This window comes from Carcharodon carcharias, chromosome 6 (genome assembly GCF_017639515.1).
Source record: "Carcharodon carcharias isolate sCarCar2 chromosome 6, sCarCar2.pri, whole genome shotgun sequence".
Classification (NCBI taxonomy): domain Eukaryota; kingdom Metazoa; phylum Chordata; class Chondrichthyes; order Lamniformes; family Lamnidae; genus Carcharodon; species Carcharodon carcharias.
In genome coordinates this window covers 156,883,990-156,898,252 of record NC_054472.1, presented here as the reverse complement: position 1 = coordinate 156,898,252, position 14,263 = coordinate 156,883,990, and the positions used below count along the sequence as shown (strand labels likewise).

The 14,263-nt window shown below is 43.3% G+C and overlaps 1 protein-coding gene across 5 annotated transcripts in view; it reads right to left on the bottom strand.

Annotated features, from left to right (window-relative positions):
• LOC121279359 (KH domain-containing, RNA-binding, signal transduction-associated protein 3-like) overlaps nucleotides 1-14,263 on the bottom strand; it is a 220,957-nt gene that overhangs the window by 111,467 nt on the left and 95,227 nt on the right. For 4 of the 5 annotated variants that reach the window (XR_005943370.1, XR_005943371.1, XM_041190546.1 and 1 more), the window contains 2 exons: nucleotides 8,337-8,473; nucleotides 6,273-6,459 (listed from right to left, as the gene is read on the bottom strand). Coding sequence is in view for 3 of the 5 variants with exons in the window: in XM_041190546.1 (XP_041046480.1) it covers nucleotides 6,273-6,459; nucleotides 8,337-8,473 (324 nt within the window). In the remaining 2 variants the exon portion in view is untranslated. The remainder of the gene's footprint in view (nucleotides 1-6,272; nucleotides 6,460-8,336; nucleotides 8,474-14,263) is intronic. The other variant, XM_041190547.1, reaches the window with a different exon arrangement.

Below are 14,263 nucleotides of genomic sequence, written 5' to 3'. Positions count from 1 at the left end.
AGGAAGAATAAAAAAGCAGAGTATTATTTAAATGGAGAATAGCTGCATAATTCTGCGGTGCAGAGGGATCTAGGTGTTCTAGCACATGAGTCACAAAAAGTTAGTATGCAGGTACAGCAGCAAGGCAGTTAATGGAATGCTATCCTTTATTACGAGGGGGATTGAACATAAATGTAAGGATGTTATGCTTCAGTTATGCAGGGCATTGGTGAGGCTGCACCTCAAATACTGTATGCAGTTTTGGTCTCGTTATTTAAGGAGGGATGTAAATGCATTGGATGTGGTTCAAAGGAGGTTTACTAAATTGGAATGAGTGGGTTGTCTTATGAGGAAAGGTTGGACAGACTGGGCCGGTTTCCACTGGAGTTTAGAAGAGTGACGGGTGATTTGCTTGAAGTATACAAGATCCTGAATGGCCTTGACAAGGTAGACATTGAAAGGATGTTTCCAGGACTAGGGGGCAATGTTTTAAAATTAGGAGTCACCCTTTTAGGACAGAGATGAGGAGAAATCTCTCTCTGAGGGTTGTGTGACTTTGGAACTCTCTGCCTCAGGAGGTGGTGAGTATTTTTAAGACAGGGGTATATATATTCTTGTTAGGGAAGGGAATCTAAGGTTATCGGGGTTAGACGGAAATGAGGAAATCGAAACGCAAGATGATCAGCCATGATCTTATCGATTGGCAAAGCAGGCTTAAGGGGCTGAGTGGTCTACTACTGTTCCTATTTCTTATTTTCTTATGAAGATGCTGGATACCATCAAATGTTACCAAGATGGACAAAAGTTGGTCACCAGGAAAAAAAAAAGTATGAACTATTTAGCACCAGTCTCCCTGATGTGCAGTTGCTCTTATGTAAACAATTCTTTGACATTAAAGATTTGCTGAGACAAGAAGTTATAAATGTAAATGAAATGCATTCAGTGATTTTGGACCCTTTTCGCTAAGGGTCCACCCTGAAGGGGAAGGCACATAAATTGTTTTGCATTCTGTAAAAAGTGTAAGTAAAGAGTACTACAAAAGTTCAGTTGAACAAGTGCAAAGTCAATACTACTTAGGTGTGCACCTCATAAGATCCTCTAAATTCATGCTTTACTACTACACCTTTTGACAGAATTTTATTAAAACGCCACAAAGTTTATGACAATTAATCCAACAAACTAATATATTTTCTGAAATACCTTATGGTAGTTTAAAATGAGTAATCAGTGCCAGTAAGCAACCAATAGCACAAGTTACAAGTCACTAAATTCAATGTGAATTTTGCTGAAAAGAGAGAGATGCTGCTGAAGCCTTGCAATCATCAAGAAAAAAGCAAGAATGCCAAATTTCAACATTCACAACAATTTATATTACATGAGAAAAGGTTGCTGATTCGTTGGTTGGCAAGTCAACGCTGATTTACTGACTGAGGTGTTACCATGGAGAAAGCAACGAGGCTCTCCAAGCTTCTGGGTAATCCAAAAAAGACACAAGGCTTGAATATGTTCCTTTTGTTTGGAGGGAAAAAAAGGTCCCTGCGTATGAATGCATGTCGCTCCTAGCAAGGATGAATGAGCCATGTTATGAGCTTAACTGATTATCCTAAAATTGGTTGTTATTGTAGCTATTAAGGTACTCAGGGTCACTCAGCAAGTGCTGCCCAATCGCTGAATCACATCTAACAGCAGATGTTTGGTTTTGGGTTTTGCAAGCTCAGGCTTGTTGAGTATAGGCTACACTATGCCTACTATGAACAGCTGAAGAAACATGTTCTTTCATTTGATCAGCCATTCGTTGGGATGCATGGCCTACGTACCAGGCGCTGAAATTCATACACAGCATTGCTCAATTGTGTGGTAGGCAGAATGTCTTTTTGGACTGATGGCAGCATTCTGTTAGTGGAAAATATCATTCTCGTAGCCACCACATAGTAACAGCGTGAAACGGCTTACTTAACCCGTTGTTCAAATTTTTGACATACTTTGCCTTGCCAGGACAATTTGAGGTAGACCAGGTATTTATCAGGTCTGAAAGTGGCGGCCTTTGTTCAGTGCTGGTATGTAGGCCAATTGATTGGCTAATCGAATCAAACAGCATGTTCCTTCACAACAAAAACAGAACTACCTGGAAAAACTCAGCAGGTCTGGCAGCATCGGCGGAGAAGAAAAGAGTTGACATTTCGAGTCCTCATGACCCTTCAACAGAACTCTTTTCTTCTTCGCCGATGTTGCCAGACCTGCTGAGTTTTTCCAGGTAATTCTGTTTTTGTTTTGGATTTCCAGCACCCGCAGTTTTTTGTTTTTATCAGCATGTTCCTTCAGTTGTTCGTAATAAGCAGAGTACAAACCATATTCAGCCTGGCTCATTTAGAAGTAACATACATTCATACACATGGACCATTTCTCTGCAAACAAAAGGATAAGTCCAGGCCGTGTGTCTTTTTTGAATTAGAAAGGAGCTCAGGGGGCCTATAGAGCACCCCATTGCTTTCTCCATGACAAAGCCTCAGCCGGAGTTGACTTGCCAACCAATCAGCACCTTTTTTGCGATCTTTGAAATTTGGCATTCTTGCATTTGTCCTGATGAGTGCAAGATGAAACGCTTCTACAACATCTTTTTTCAGCAATTTTCAAGCTCTGTATGACCAAGTGACTGTTGAAATACAAATGTATTGAGTCACAATGAGTCTTTAGCGCAGAAACAAGCCACTTGGCCCAAATGGTCTATGCCACTAATCCTCTTCAACATGAGCCTCTTCCCATGTTTCTTCATCCAATCCCTTCAGCCTACCCTTGTATTTCTTTCAATTTCACGTGGCTATTTAGGGTCGCCTTTAATTGTACCTTCTCATTTGCCTCAACCACTCCTTGTGGTAGTAAGTTCCACATTCTTACCACTCTTTTGGTAGAGAAATTCCTCCTGAATTTTCTATCTTGTACTTATCAGTTCTAATTTTGGTCTTTCCACAAGCGGAAACTTTTTCCTGTCTTCCCTATCAGGCCCCTTCATTATCCTGAAGACCTCTATCAGGTCAGCCTTCAGCCTTCTTTTTTCTAAAGAGGACCAGCTTTCAGAATTGTATTCTACATCCCTGCAATTTATGTACCAAACAAACAATCCCAGTGATATAATTGAACCGGTGCCTATTATCAAAGTCTGTATGTACAACAACCTCTTAAGCTTAGGATATCCATCTGCCAGGCTCATTCAACAGTAGTGACTTAACCAATATCAAGACAACAGTTCAAGTGCTTTTAAGAGAGGACTTTTTAAAATGGTACAATTATATAAAATTACCTTCATTCAAACTTGTTTTAAAAATAATTAGCAACTCATTAAGGACAATTTATTTTTTAAAAAATCATGAGTTTGACTTGGTGAACTTCCAACAGCATATAATGAGAAATCTTTCCATTTTAAAAGGAGCAATAAAAACTAGTTTGTTAGGTGAAACTGTCTACCACATAGATGTTATCAAAACATGTTAAATACAGAAGGATGCCCATGTATTTATATCAGACCTGGATTCTAGATTACAACATCTCAGACACACTCAGCAACTATGCAATACTGTACTAGTCTCTCTTGCTTTTGTGTCTGTTACGGCAATGAGGTAACGTACCGAAGATAAAAATTAGGGAATTAGAACTAATAAAATGAAGTCAACAGTTCTTTTTTGCCCTAAGGGTAATAAAGGAATTAAGGGAGGCAAATGGACTGAGGAAAAGGATTTAGTCAGACAATATGTAGAATTATTAAAATATTGAGTGTAATAAGATAAATTTTGTGGCTGACCAGATTTGCACAGGTCTGGCCATGTAAAGATGGGACATCCGGAAATATCAAGGATAAAAACATGGGTAAGTTTAATTCACCAAAGTAAGTTACCTTTTATAATTAGGCAAGACTCATCCCTCTATTATTGCTACTGCTTCCAAAGCACATTTGATAAAAATGCCACACAACAGACTTGCAAGTAAAGTTACAGCTCATTAAAGGGAAGGTACCAACATGGATACGAAATTGGCTGAGTGACAGAAAACAAAACATAGCGATGAATGGCTTTTCGAACTGGAGGAAGGCTTATAGTGGAGCTCCCCCAGGGTTTGATTTATATTGTAAAGAACATATCTTTTTATTTCGGTTGGGCTGTGGATTAAAATTACAATGGCTGCAGTTTGAAAGACATGTCTACTGGAACAGTGTGAGGAATATATACAATGCTGCTGTCCTGGAACCACGTGTGCCATAAAAGACAGGATGGTACCACAGATGAGTCCAGTCTAATGGGGAACTGCCTGGCAACAACATTTTAATTGGCTCCTAACCAGGTGACCAGGGTTTGTGTGAAGGCAGTGCTGAAAATAAAAGCTACTAGCCTGATAAGAGAAAAGACCTAAAACCTCTTTCTCTTATGTATGTAAGATTCTAGTAATTCTACAATAATAGCTAGCTGCTTTTTTCCCTCATATCTCTATAATCTGCTCTCTCTCTGAAAAACCCCTGAGGAGAGGAAAAGGGGAAAATTGCCGTTAGACACATTGAAAAGCAAGTGCTCAACTGGTGAACTAAAGACTGAAAGTACAGGGAAGACTACCTCATGTCATCAATGAAGAGCTGAAAGGAATTTGGAAGACATCGATCGAATTCAACCCATCGAATCCTGTAATCCAGAATTGGTGCTATTAAATGGTTCTATCCCACCCTTAAAATCCATGTTTTTTTTTGTTTTATGTGTGTGTGTATAGGGGTTTAAGAAGGGGTAGAGTTTAGGTTATGGAGTTAGAAGTTAGCAGTTCATTTTTCTTTCTTTTGTCACTGGTTAAAGACAATTTGTTCAATAAACAGTTATTTACTTATCAAGTTTACAAACCTATATTCTGATAACCTAAATTAAACAATTAGGTGGGTTGATCAAACTTTTCACATTTGTCACTACATACACACACACACCTTCAAAATCTGTGGATAAATTCAAAGTTCAGAACTTCAAAAGCACAGACAGGTTGGTAGAATGGCTGGACAAGTGGAAGATGAAATTTAATGCAGAGAATTGTGAAGTGATTCAATTTGATCAGAAGAATGCAGACAGACAATATAAATTAAAGGGTGTAGTTCTAAAAAGGGTGCAGGAGCAGAAAGGCCTGGGTGTATATGTGCATAAATCATTGAAGGTAGGACAGGTTGAGAGAGTGGCTAATAAAGCACACAGGATCCTGAGCTTTATTAAGAGGGGCATAGCACAAAAAGCAAGGAGGTTAGGTTAAACCTGTATAAAGCAATGATTCAGCCTCAACTGGAGTATTACGTCCAGTTCTAGGCACCATATATGAGGAAAGAGGTGAAGACTTTAGAAATAATGTAGAAAAGATTTATGAGAATGGTTCCAGAGATGAGGAAATTCAGTACATAGAAATCTTGGAGAAGTTGGGACTGTTCTCTTTGGGGAAGAGATGGTTGAGAGGAGATTTGATAAAGGTTTTCAAATTCATGAAGGGTCTCAACAGATAGGGAGAATCTGATCCCAAAGGTGGAAGGATTGACAGCCAGAGATCACAGATTTAAAGGTAATTGGCAAAAGAGGCAATGGCCACATGAGGAAAAACTTTTTCACACAGCGAGTTGTTAGGGATGAGCAGCCTAAGAGTGCACATGTCCTAGGGTCAATTTGGGTTTTCAAAAGGGAATTGGATCATTATCTGAAAAGAAAAAAATTGCAGGGCTACAGGGAAAAGGCAAGGGAGTACCACTAGGTGAACTGTTGCTTCAGAGGGCCAGCATATATCTAACAGGCTGAATGGCCTCATCCTGTGCTGTAACCATGCTATGATTCTATATTTTAGTAATGTAATCGTCTACGGTGCTCTGTGTTTGGAATTACTGCTTGGAATTTATTAGTAACAGTTTTATTGGTCTTTACATATTAGATTCTTCAGTCAGTTTGATAGAAAGTGCAATCTACCAACTATCTCCATTTGTGAATTCTGAACTGAAGAATTCATTTAGCCACATTTTCAGATTCTCCAGATATTTCTTCTTTTCCCCCTAAAGGATCCATCTGGTTTAACATTATGCTTACTTTTCTCAGTTACAGAGCAACTTATGATCCATGTTGCTGCTAATGACAATCCATTCTAATAATATTGTTATGATTAACAGGCTACCTAGGGCTACCAAATCCTTGTTTCAAAGTTACAAAAAATTTTGAAGCTATTTTTGAACTCCATATTACTTTCTTGTTATTGTCACTTAAATATTATGCTAGTCACAATTCTAGAAACAATTTACTTACATATTCACCATATGCAGTGTCCTGTACTGGGGGTGGTGGAGGTCTGTAACCTGGCGCTCCTCTTGCTCTTGGAGCTGGGACTCCACGTCCCCTAGCTCCAGGACCTCGACCAGGAGGTGCTCCTCTGGGAACAGGTCCCGCTCGTGGAACTGCAGATGTCGGGGGAGGAACTCCACCACGGCCCCTGCTAAAGTGCAACAAGGAAGAGATAGAAAGATAAATTCAGTTGCAATAACATGGCGAGAGGATTGAGAAAAGGCCATCAAGCCATATACCATCAATAAATCACTATCTAATCTGTTATCTTAAGGAAAGGCTCTGCAAAGATTTTCCTTATTTCCTCCATGTTCTCCCACCACCAAAAATGTAAATTCAGTAAAACTCCAGACTGTCTTATTGGTTTACATCTGACATTCCTCATCTTCCTCCTCCTTCAGGTACCATACACTAAGAGGACATTGGTGACCATGACCATTGGATTGGTCCATGATTATGCCTGGAAAAGTACTGCCAAAATACTGGTTTGCCATTGCCTTCTGCAATATGGCTGCCTAGGAAACTCTCCCACTCTTACTGCCTGCCAGGAAGCATTTACAGCTGATAATCAACCTGTTTGGCCACATTATGAATGTACCTTATTTGACCATCAAGTCCTGAAGTAGGGCTTGAACCCAGAGCTTCTGACCCTGTACTTCTGACATTAGTTGTTTTTAAACATGTTCCCTTCCTTAGCATGACAGTTCCATAGTATCACCAGCCTAATCTAGCAATACTAAGCTTCACACAATATTTTTTCCTCTCTTTGGGAGAAACTTTGACTTTTGTTGATAGCATAAAATGTGTAATATTTGCCTGTGTAATATTTGCTCTGCCACCTGTTAAAAACTTCTCCCAATTGTTGTTACCATTTGTTCAATGGGCAGTGGTGCTAGGTACACCATTTCAATCTGGCCGCTTTTTGTGTTGTTTTCAATATGGGGGAGGATTTTCCCCTCATCAAGGAGGCACGGTAGGCGGGTCCGGGAGCGGCCACACAACGGTCCGCCACCCTTGATCGGGCCCTGACCGTGATTTCATGTTGGCTGGTCAATTTATGGCCAACCAGCGTGAAACGCACAATGATAACCTCATTGCTGCCGGAGTAGGAACAAGAGGAGCAAGAGCGCTTAAGTGTGCGTATGCACGGGGTGCGCTCAGTGAAAGCTCGCTGACGGCACAGAGCTGCCTGATTTTTAACATGACAAATAAAGATTTTAAAAATAAGGAAAACATCTCCCTGCATGTGACTCTGTCACATGAGCAGGGACATGTGAAACATGAATTTTAAAAAGTTTTACTGGTTTTTAGTCACTGTTTGAAACCTCATCCCACCCGTGGATAAGGTTTCGTTAAAAACTACAAAGGCCGCTTGGCCTATTCGTCTACCCACCAACTGAATGGTTGGACATGCAGCAAAAAATTCAAATTAATTAATTGATTTAAGGGCCTTAATAGGCCTCTGAATCGTCGGTGGACGCGCTGCTGCCTCGAGGGAGGAAAATTTCTGCCCATGCTCTGGCTCTGGTAAACAAAATGAACACAGGACTATCTGACTAGTGAATCGTCACTTTCTGAACATTTTAAATCCTGGCATTTTTAATTATTTTACATCTTCTAGAGCGAGTTATAGTTCTGTAATTACTGTATCTTATTTTGCTGCTGCTGAATATGCCTATAACTCAAACATAATGTTTTGAATTTTTCAATCTTTCTACTTTAAGTAGCTAAAAGCACTCATGTGTTTAGATCTTTGACTTTGAGCTTTACTCTGCAAGCATGAGTATAAGCAATAGACATTTGTAGGAAATTGCTTCAACCAATATATTAGCAGAGGAGTTAGCCTATTTATCGCAAGTGCCTATATATTTATTAGCCAAGTTGTGTTTCAGTTGTGATTTTCTCCATAACCATATTCATACTGAATCACATCTGGGAATGCAAAATTGATTTTGAAATCAAGTCAAAAGCTTACCAGCCTGCAGCAGGCTGAACTACCGGGCCCTATAAAGTGACAAAAGCTTTCACCTGCTTAGAGCTGGAGCAAGTGCTCCTCGACCCCTCACTGGCTTCCCTCGAACTGCTGGAGTTTCTGGACTCTCTGGTGTACCATTCAAATAGGACAATTCCTGAAGCTGCTGTTGTCGTATTTCATCATTGTAATCCTGCAGACACATACATTACAAAAATGATTGCAATCTAGTTGAATACACTGTGTGTGTGTGTGTGTGTGTGTGTGTGTGTGTGTGTGTGTGTGTGTGTGTGTGGGGGAGATTTCTCTTTATCATTAGGCTTTTTATTAGCTTTCTTGTGTCTGTTAATATACTGTGTTTTGCATATTGAATAATCATTTGTTAGAACTCCGATGCAGCCAGCAATAAAAATATTTTACACTAACAGAAAGAAAATTGGATAGGAAATGAAAGTTTAGTTTTGAAGGGAGTCATTTTATTAGTAGGGAACACTCAAGTTTAATCACAGTTATTGTCTTAAAGTCTGTTTCTAATGAACTTTAATATTTCTATTTAAATACTGGGCAAAAACAAAGTCTGCAGCAATGCTGTGTATTTCATATTAGTTTAAGGCATTTCTTCTATTCTTAAGTTTTGTGCCAGTCAACTTGCATTAATTTCAGCAGCTCTCTCATGCTTACACACCTGAATTCTACATAAAATGTACTGGGATGAGACCTTGTAACGCCCACTGCAAACTGCCAGGTCTTCTTCCTTGCTGTTAAATTTATACTTTTCTTAAAAGAAAATACTAGTTTTACAAGGATATGCTACCACAACCCCTCCCTCCCCCTGCTTTGAATACATTTTTTAAGGCTGAACCAATAGTCAACTGGGAACTGGAGTATTGTGCACTGGTGGTTTCAGATGTTTGACAATTAAAATGGAGTTAGCAGCATCTAAGGGTGGAATTTTCTGTGCCCGCTGCTGGCAGGCATGATAAGTGGCGTGAGCAGAAAATATGGCACGATAAGTTTCACAATGGGGAGGAGGCAGGTCACGATTGTCCGCTCAGCTCACTGATGGCTGGCCACGTTTCCCACCATTGGTTGTCAGGAACATCATTGTAATACATCAGCATATCATCATCAGGCCATCCCACCAGTCTCTTGAACCCCCGCTGGATCGTCCAGGGAGTGTGCATGACGCCTACATCCTCAGTCAGTCAGAGATCCCTGGGGTCTTCTAGGTTCCACAGAAGCTGCAGGGATGGCTCCTCGAGGACAAGGGCTGCCTGCAGAGAGAGTGGCTCCCATGCGGCAGCCTCAGACTGCAGCAGAGCGACGGTATAATGAAACTCATGCTGCAGCTCGCAACTTGGTAGAGCAGGCCATTGGGATGCTGAAGTTCAGGTTCCGGTGGCTGGACTGGTCTGGTGGAGGCCTGCAATACAGTCTGCAGAGGGTGTCACGCATTGTCATTGCCTGCTGCGCCCTTTACAACCTGGTGCTCCTAAGGTCGAGGAGGAGATGGAGGAGCTGCACCTTTCCTCAATGAGGATGACACAGCAGATGGGTATGAGGCTGAGCAGGTCCTCTGAGGCAACAATGACAGGGATGAGGCCCTTGCACTGGCTAGATGAGGCAGGCATGTTTGGGAGGCCTTCACAGGTGCCAGATTTGTGGAGGATGATGACAATGTGCAGTGAGGTGACCCCATAATTCCTCACATCACATTTGTGAATGTTTGACTCCAGTGTGGCATATGGCAGCACGAATACCCTCTGTAAAAATGCTCCTGCCATGAAGATGCAGCGGAGGTTCTAACAGTCGTTTGATTGCAGGAGGATGATGATGACATGCATCGAGGATGCTCCATAAATCTTCACACAGCCTCTGAGAATGTCTGCCCCCTGTCTAGCCAAGGGCAGACACTTGCGTTCCGTGATTAGGGGCATATCATAGAGATGCACCCATGAAACTTCAGAAGCGTCTGATGCTTTGTCTGCCTTCAGCACCTCAGCTCTTCAGTGGTCACAGATGCTGACGAGATGGGAGCCATCCATAAAAGGTGCTGAGAGCACACAGAGAGGATGACAGAATTCTGTGGCGCCTGCCCACTACATTATATCAGCAAAGACAAGAACCGCCGAGGTGCAGGCATCAGTAATGTCTCCAGGGAGTGAGAGGCCAGACCATCACTTTGGTCTGAAGGCTGCACAGAGCAAAGGGAAGAGGCCCTGGACTGAGACACCTGCTTTTATCTTGCGCAGAAAGGCTGCACATCTGAGTGACAAGAACATTGCTCATTAGAGCAAGGAGCCATAGGCACGGAGACATTCTTGGGAGCTTATTGACAATAGTGAACAGTATGTACAAGTGATTAACACCCATGCCAAGGCTCTGCAACTAATTCTCCTTAACTGTCCTAGCCTTTCTGCTACATCTTGTTGCTCCCAGGACATCCACAGCGGATGTGGAGGCAGCCTACTGACTGCGACACCCCGTCTGTGACGACTTGGGCACGCACCCTCTGGAGGGCCAAGACCTGGAGGGCCCCGGCCTGCTTTCAGGGTTATGTTGTGTGGCGGTGGCACCATCCTCAGCCTGTGGAGCTAGAGCTGCTGAGGTCACAGGAAGAGGGGAGTCAGATGGGAAGGACACTGACTCACCAAGATGGATGACCACAGAGCCTGTGAATCCTCCTCCCTATGGGTGCCTGGGGGCCTCAGGCTGACTCCGAGGAGCAGGGGTAGCTGGAGTGAGATCGAGCTGCCCAGCACCCCTCTCACGTACACACTATTGGAGGCCAACTACAGCATCAGCGATGGAATTGAGCCCGCGCACAGTGCAGGAGCAAAGTCCTGGACCAAGGTCTCCCTGGTGGCCGCCATCCTACCAATGTTGCCCTCGGTGCATTGGCATGCCGACGCTATCACCTGAGACTGAAGGTGGAAGGACTCCTCCATCGTGACTAGCAATCTGAGGAGTGCAGTGGACATCCCGCCCTGATGTTCCCGAGCTTGCCTTTGCAGCTCCAGCAACTGTCACATGACTGTGTCCAGAGGCTCATCATCTGTCTTCGAGCTCATCATCTGTCAGCAACATTCTGGCTTCCAGAAGTCCTTCGAGTGCCAGGGACCTGCAAAGTCCCTGCCGTCGCCTGCAGTGGATCAGAAAGTGCGATGTGCTCACCAGATTGTGAACTCAGGGCTATTCTAAAGCTAGGTCCCACTGAGACATGTGTCTCTGCGCTGGCAGAGGGTGTGGGTGAGCGCTGTGACAGGACTTCAGGGAGAGTGCCTCCAGATTCCTCTTCAAAGGTTTCTTCAGGGTTTGATTGGAGGCCCCGGGTCATGAATTCTGTCGGCTGTTTGGCAGATGTGTCTGCGAAAGCAAGGAATAATAGTGCATGGCAATAGCCTGTGAAAGAGAACACATCACTCACAGAATGATTGTCTGATGCATGTTGCACTGCTGGATCCTCACTTGGCACAGCAACGCTGACCTCACCGTCAGTACAGGTTTGGTCCAGATCCTCGATGGCCGGTTGGAAGGCTCTGTTTTCAAAGTCCATGAGAACCTTGATTTCGGGCACTCCACCACCAGTCTGCGACCTCTCTCTCTCGTTGTGTGCCAGCTTGTCCTGGAGAAAGTGTAAGCAGGATGCTTGCCAGGCCAGGTGACAAATATGCCTGGCCTGTTGAGTGGTCCCACTGATGTGATAAGGACAATGATGGTGAGTGAATGGTGATATCCCTTGAACTGGCAATGAGTGCAGCCCCTGTGGATGTGTGATGGGTTTGAGGGTGTGAGAGTTGAATCATGAGTTACCCTGGCGGAAAGGAGATCATTCATCCTCTTGCAGCACTGGATGGCTATCCTCTTTTGCAGGGCGTTAGCACTGGCCACTGCTGCCACCTCTCCCAAGCTGGGTTAGTGCTGTTGCTGCCCGTCCTGTGGCCAGAGGGTGGGTAGAGGACATCCCAACGGGCCTCCACGGTATCCAAAGGTCACCCAAGGGGCGTGTCGCTGAACCTGGGGGCTGCAGTCTTCTTCAGTTTCAGGGCCATGTCTTCCACGCAGCAGTGGTGAACTGGAAGCACCGAGATATGTGCTTGCGACTGGACATTAAACATGGCGCCTGGTGTGATGCAGTGGTGGGGTGATGGCAGGCAGGCGAATGAGAGCCCACCCACCACAGAAACAACGTGCTTCCCAGGAGTGCATAAATAATGAGGCATGAAAACCCACCATCACGGCTGGTGGGTAAGCGGAATTTTCCCAAATTTGCACGAAGTATCACATTAATTTATTCTTGATCACTACACTCCACTGCTTTAGATGCGTGTTCTGAAATGTGACTTAAGATAACACATTATAGCTCAGTGACTGTGGAAAACTGCAGAAAATACTGTTGGTAGGAAGAAGCTAAATTCACTTTATATCAGTCAGAGAAAGGTCAGGAAGAAACACAGATGCAAGGAGGGAATGAGAGGAATATAATGAAAAATGCAAACAACATTAGCAATTTACTGTCTAAGCAATTCAGGAACAAGAAAAGAGTATAATCCTGAGGATGGTCCACGTTAAGATTTTAAGAGAGGAACGAGATGTAGTTGAATGAAGTCTTTTAAGGTTTTCATAAGTATGGATAATTTGAAAACAAGAAAATTTCACCCCTTTCCCAGCCACTGTCTCAGGCTGAATCAGAACGTCTGTATTTTAACAACATATTTATCCCAAACATAACTTCCAAGACTTTCTATCAACAACATTGCCTACTTTTACCAAGGGATGAATTTTAACCCAAAAGCACGTGGGTTGGGGTCAGGTGAGATGTTACATCTTTAAAAATTTCAGTAGTGACGCCAACACACATATTTGCAATTTTGACAGAGGTTGGACAAGGGGCGGACAGCCAACATGCTCTTGGAAAGTTTATTTTTTAAAAGTTGTTAATTCACAGCATGTGGGTTTCGCTGGCTGGGCCAGCATTTATTGCCCTCCCTCGTTCCCTTGAGAAGGTGGTGATGAGCTGCTTTCTTGAACCATTGCAGTCCATGTGGTGTAGGTACACTCACAGTGCGGTTAGGAAGGGAGTTCCAGGATTTTGACTCAGCAACAGTGGCGATATATTTCCAAGTCAGGATGCTGAGTGACTTGGAAGGAAACTTCCAGGTGGTGGTGGTCCCATCTATCTGCTGCCCTTGCTCTTCGAGATGGTAGTGGTTATGGGTTTGGGAGGTGCTGTCTAAGGAGCCTTGCTGAATTCCTGCAGTGCATCTTATAGATGGTACAGACTGCTGTTATTGTACATCGATGGTGGAGGGTGTAAATGTTTGTGGATGTGGTGCCAATCAAGTGGGCTGCTTTATCCTGGATGGTGTCAAGCTTCTTGAGTGTTGTCGGGGGCTGCACTCATCCAGGCAAGTGGGGAGTATTCCATCACACTCCTGACTTGTGCCTTGCAGATGGCGGACAGGCTTTGGGGAGTCAGGAGGTGAGTTACTCGTCACAGGATTCCTAGCCTCTGGCTTGCTCTTGTAGCCACAGTATTTATATGGCTTGTCCAGTTCTCTGTTGCCTCTTTCAACTCTACAACTCTCACAGTGCCCAAAACTCCACAAAGTTTTTGTTTTACAACTGGTTTTGTGAACCCCCATTTCCTTTTGCTCCACTATTGGCACCATGCCTTCATCTAGGTTTCATGCTCTGTCATTTTTTTTCTAAACCCATTTGCCTCTCTACTTCTCTCCCTCCTTAGAGCCCATTGCTGACCAGGTTTTTTTGTCCTAATATCCCCTCAGCACAGGTGTTAAATAGGAATTCTATAATTGGAAGATTTTGTTGTTGAGGTGAATGAATGTAAAAAATTCCACAGCCCTATTCAAAGAGGGGGACGGACTCTCCTATTGTCCTGGCCAACATTCCTCCCTCCACCACCACTACCAACTACAGATTATATGGTAATTTGCTGCTCGTGGAACACTGACTGAGCAAT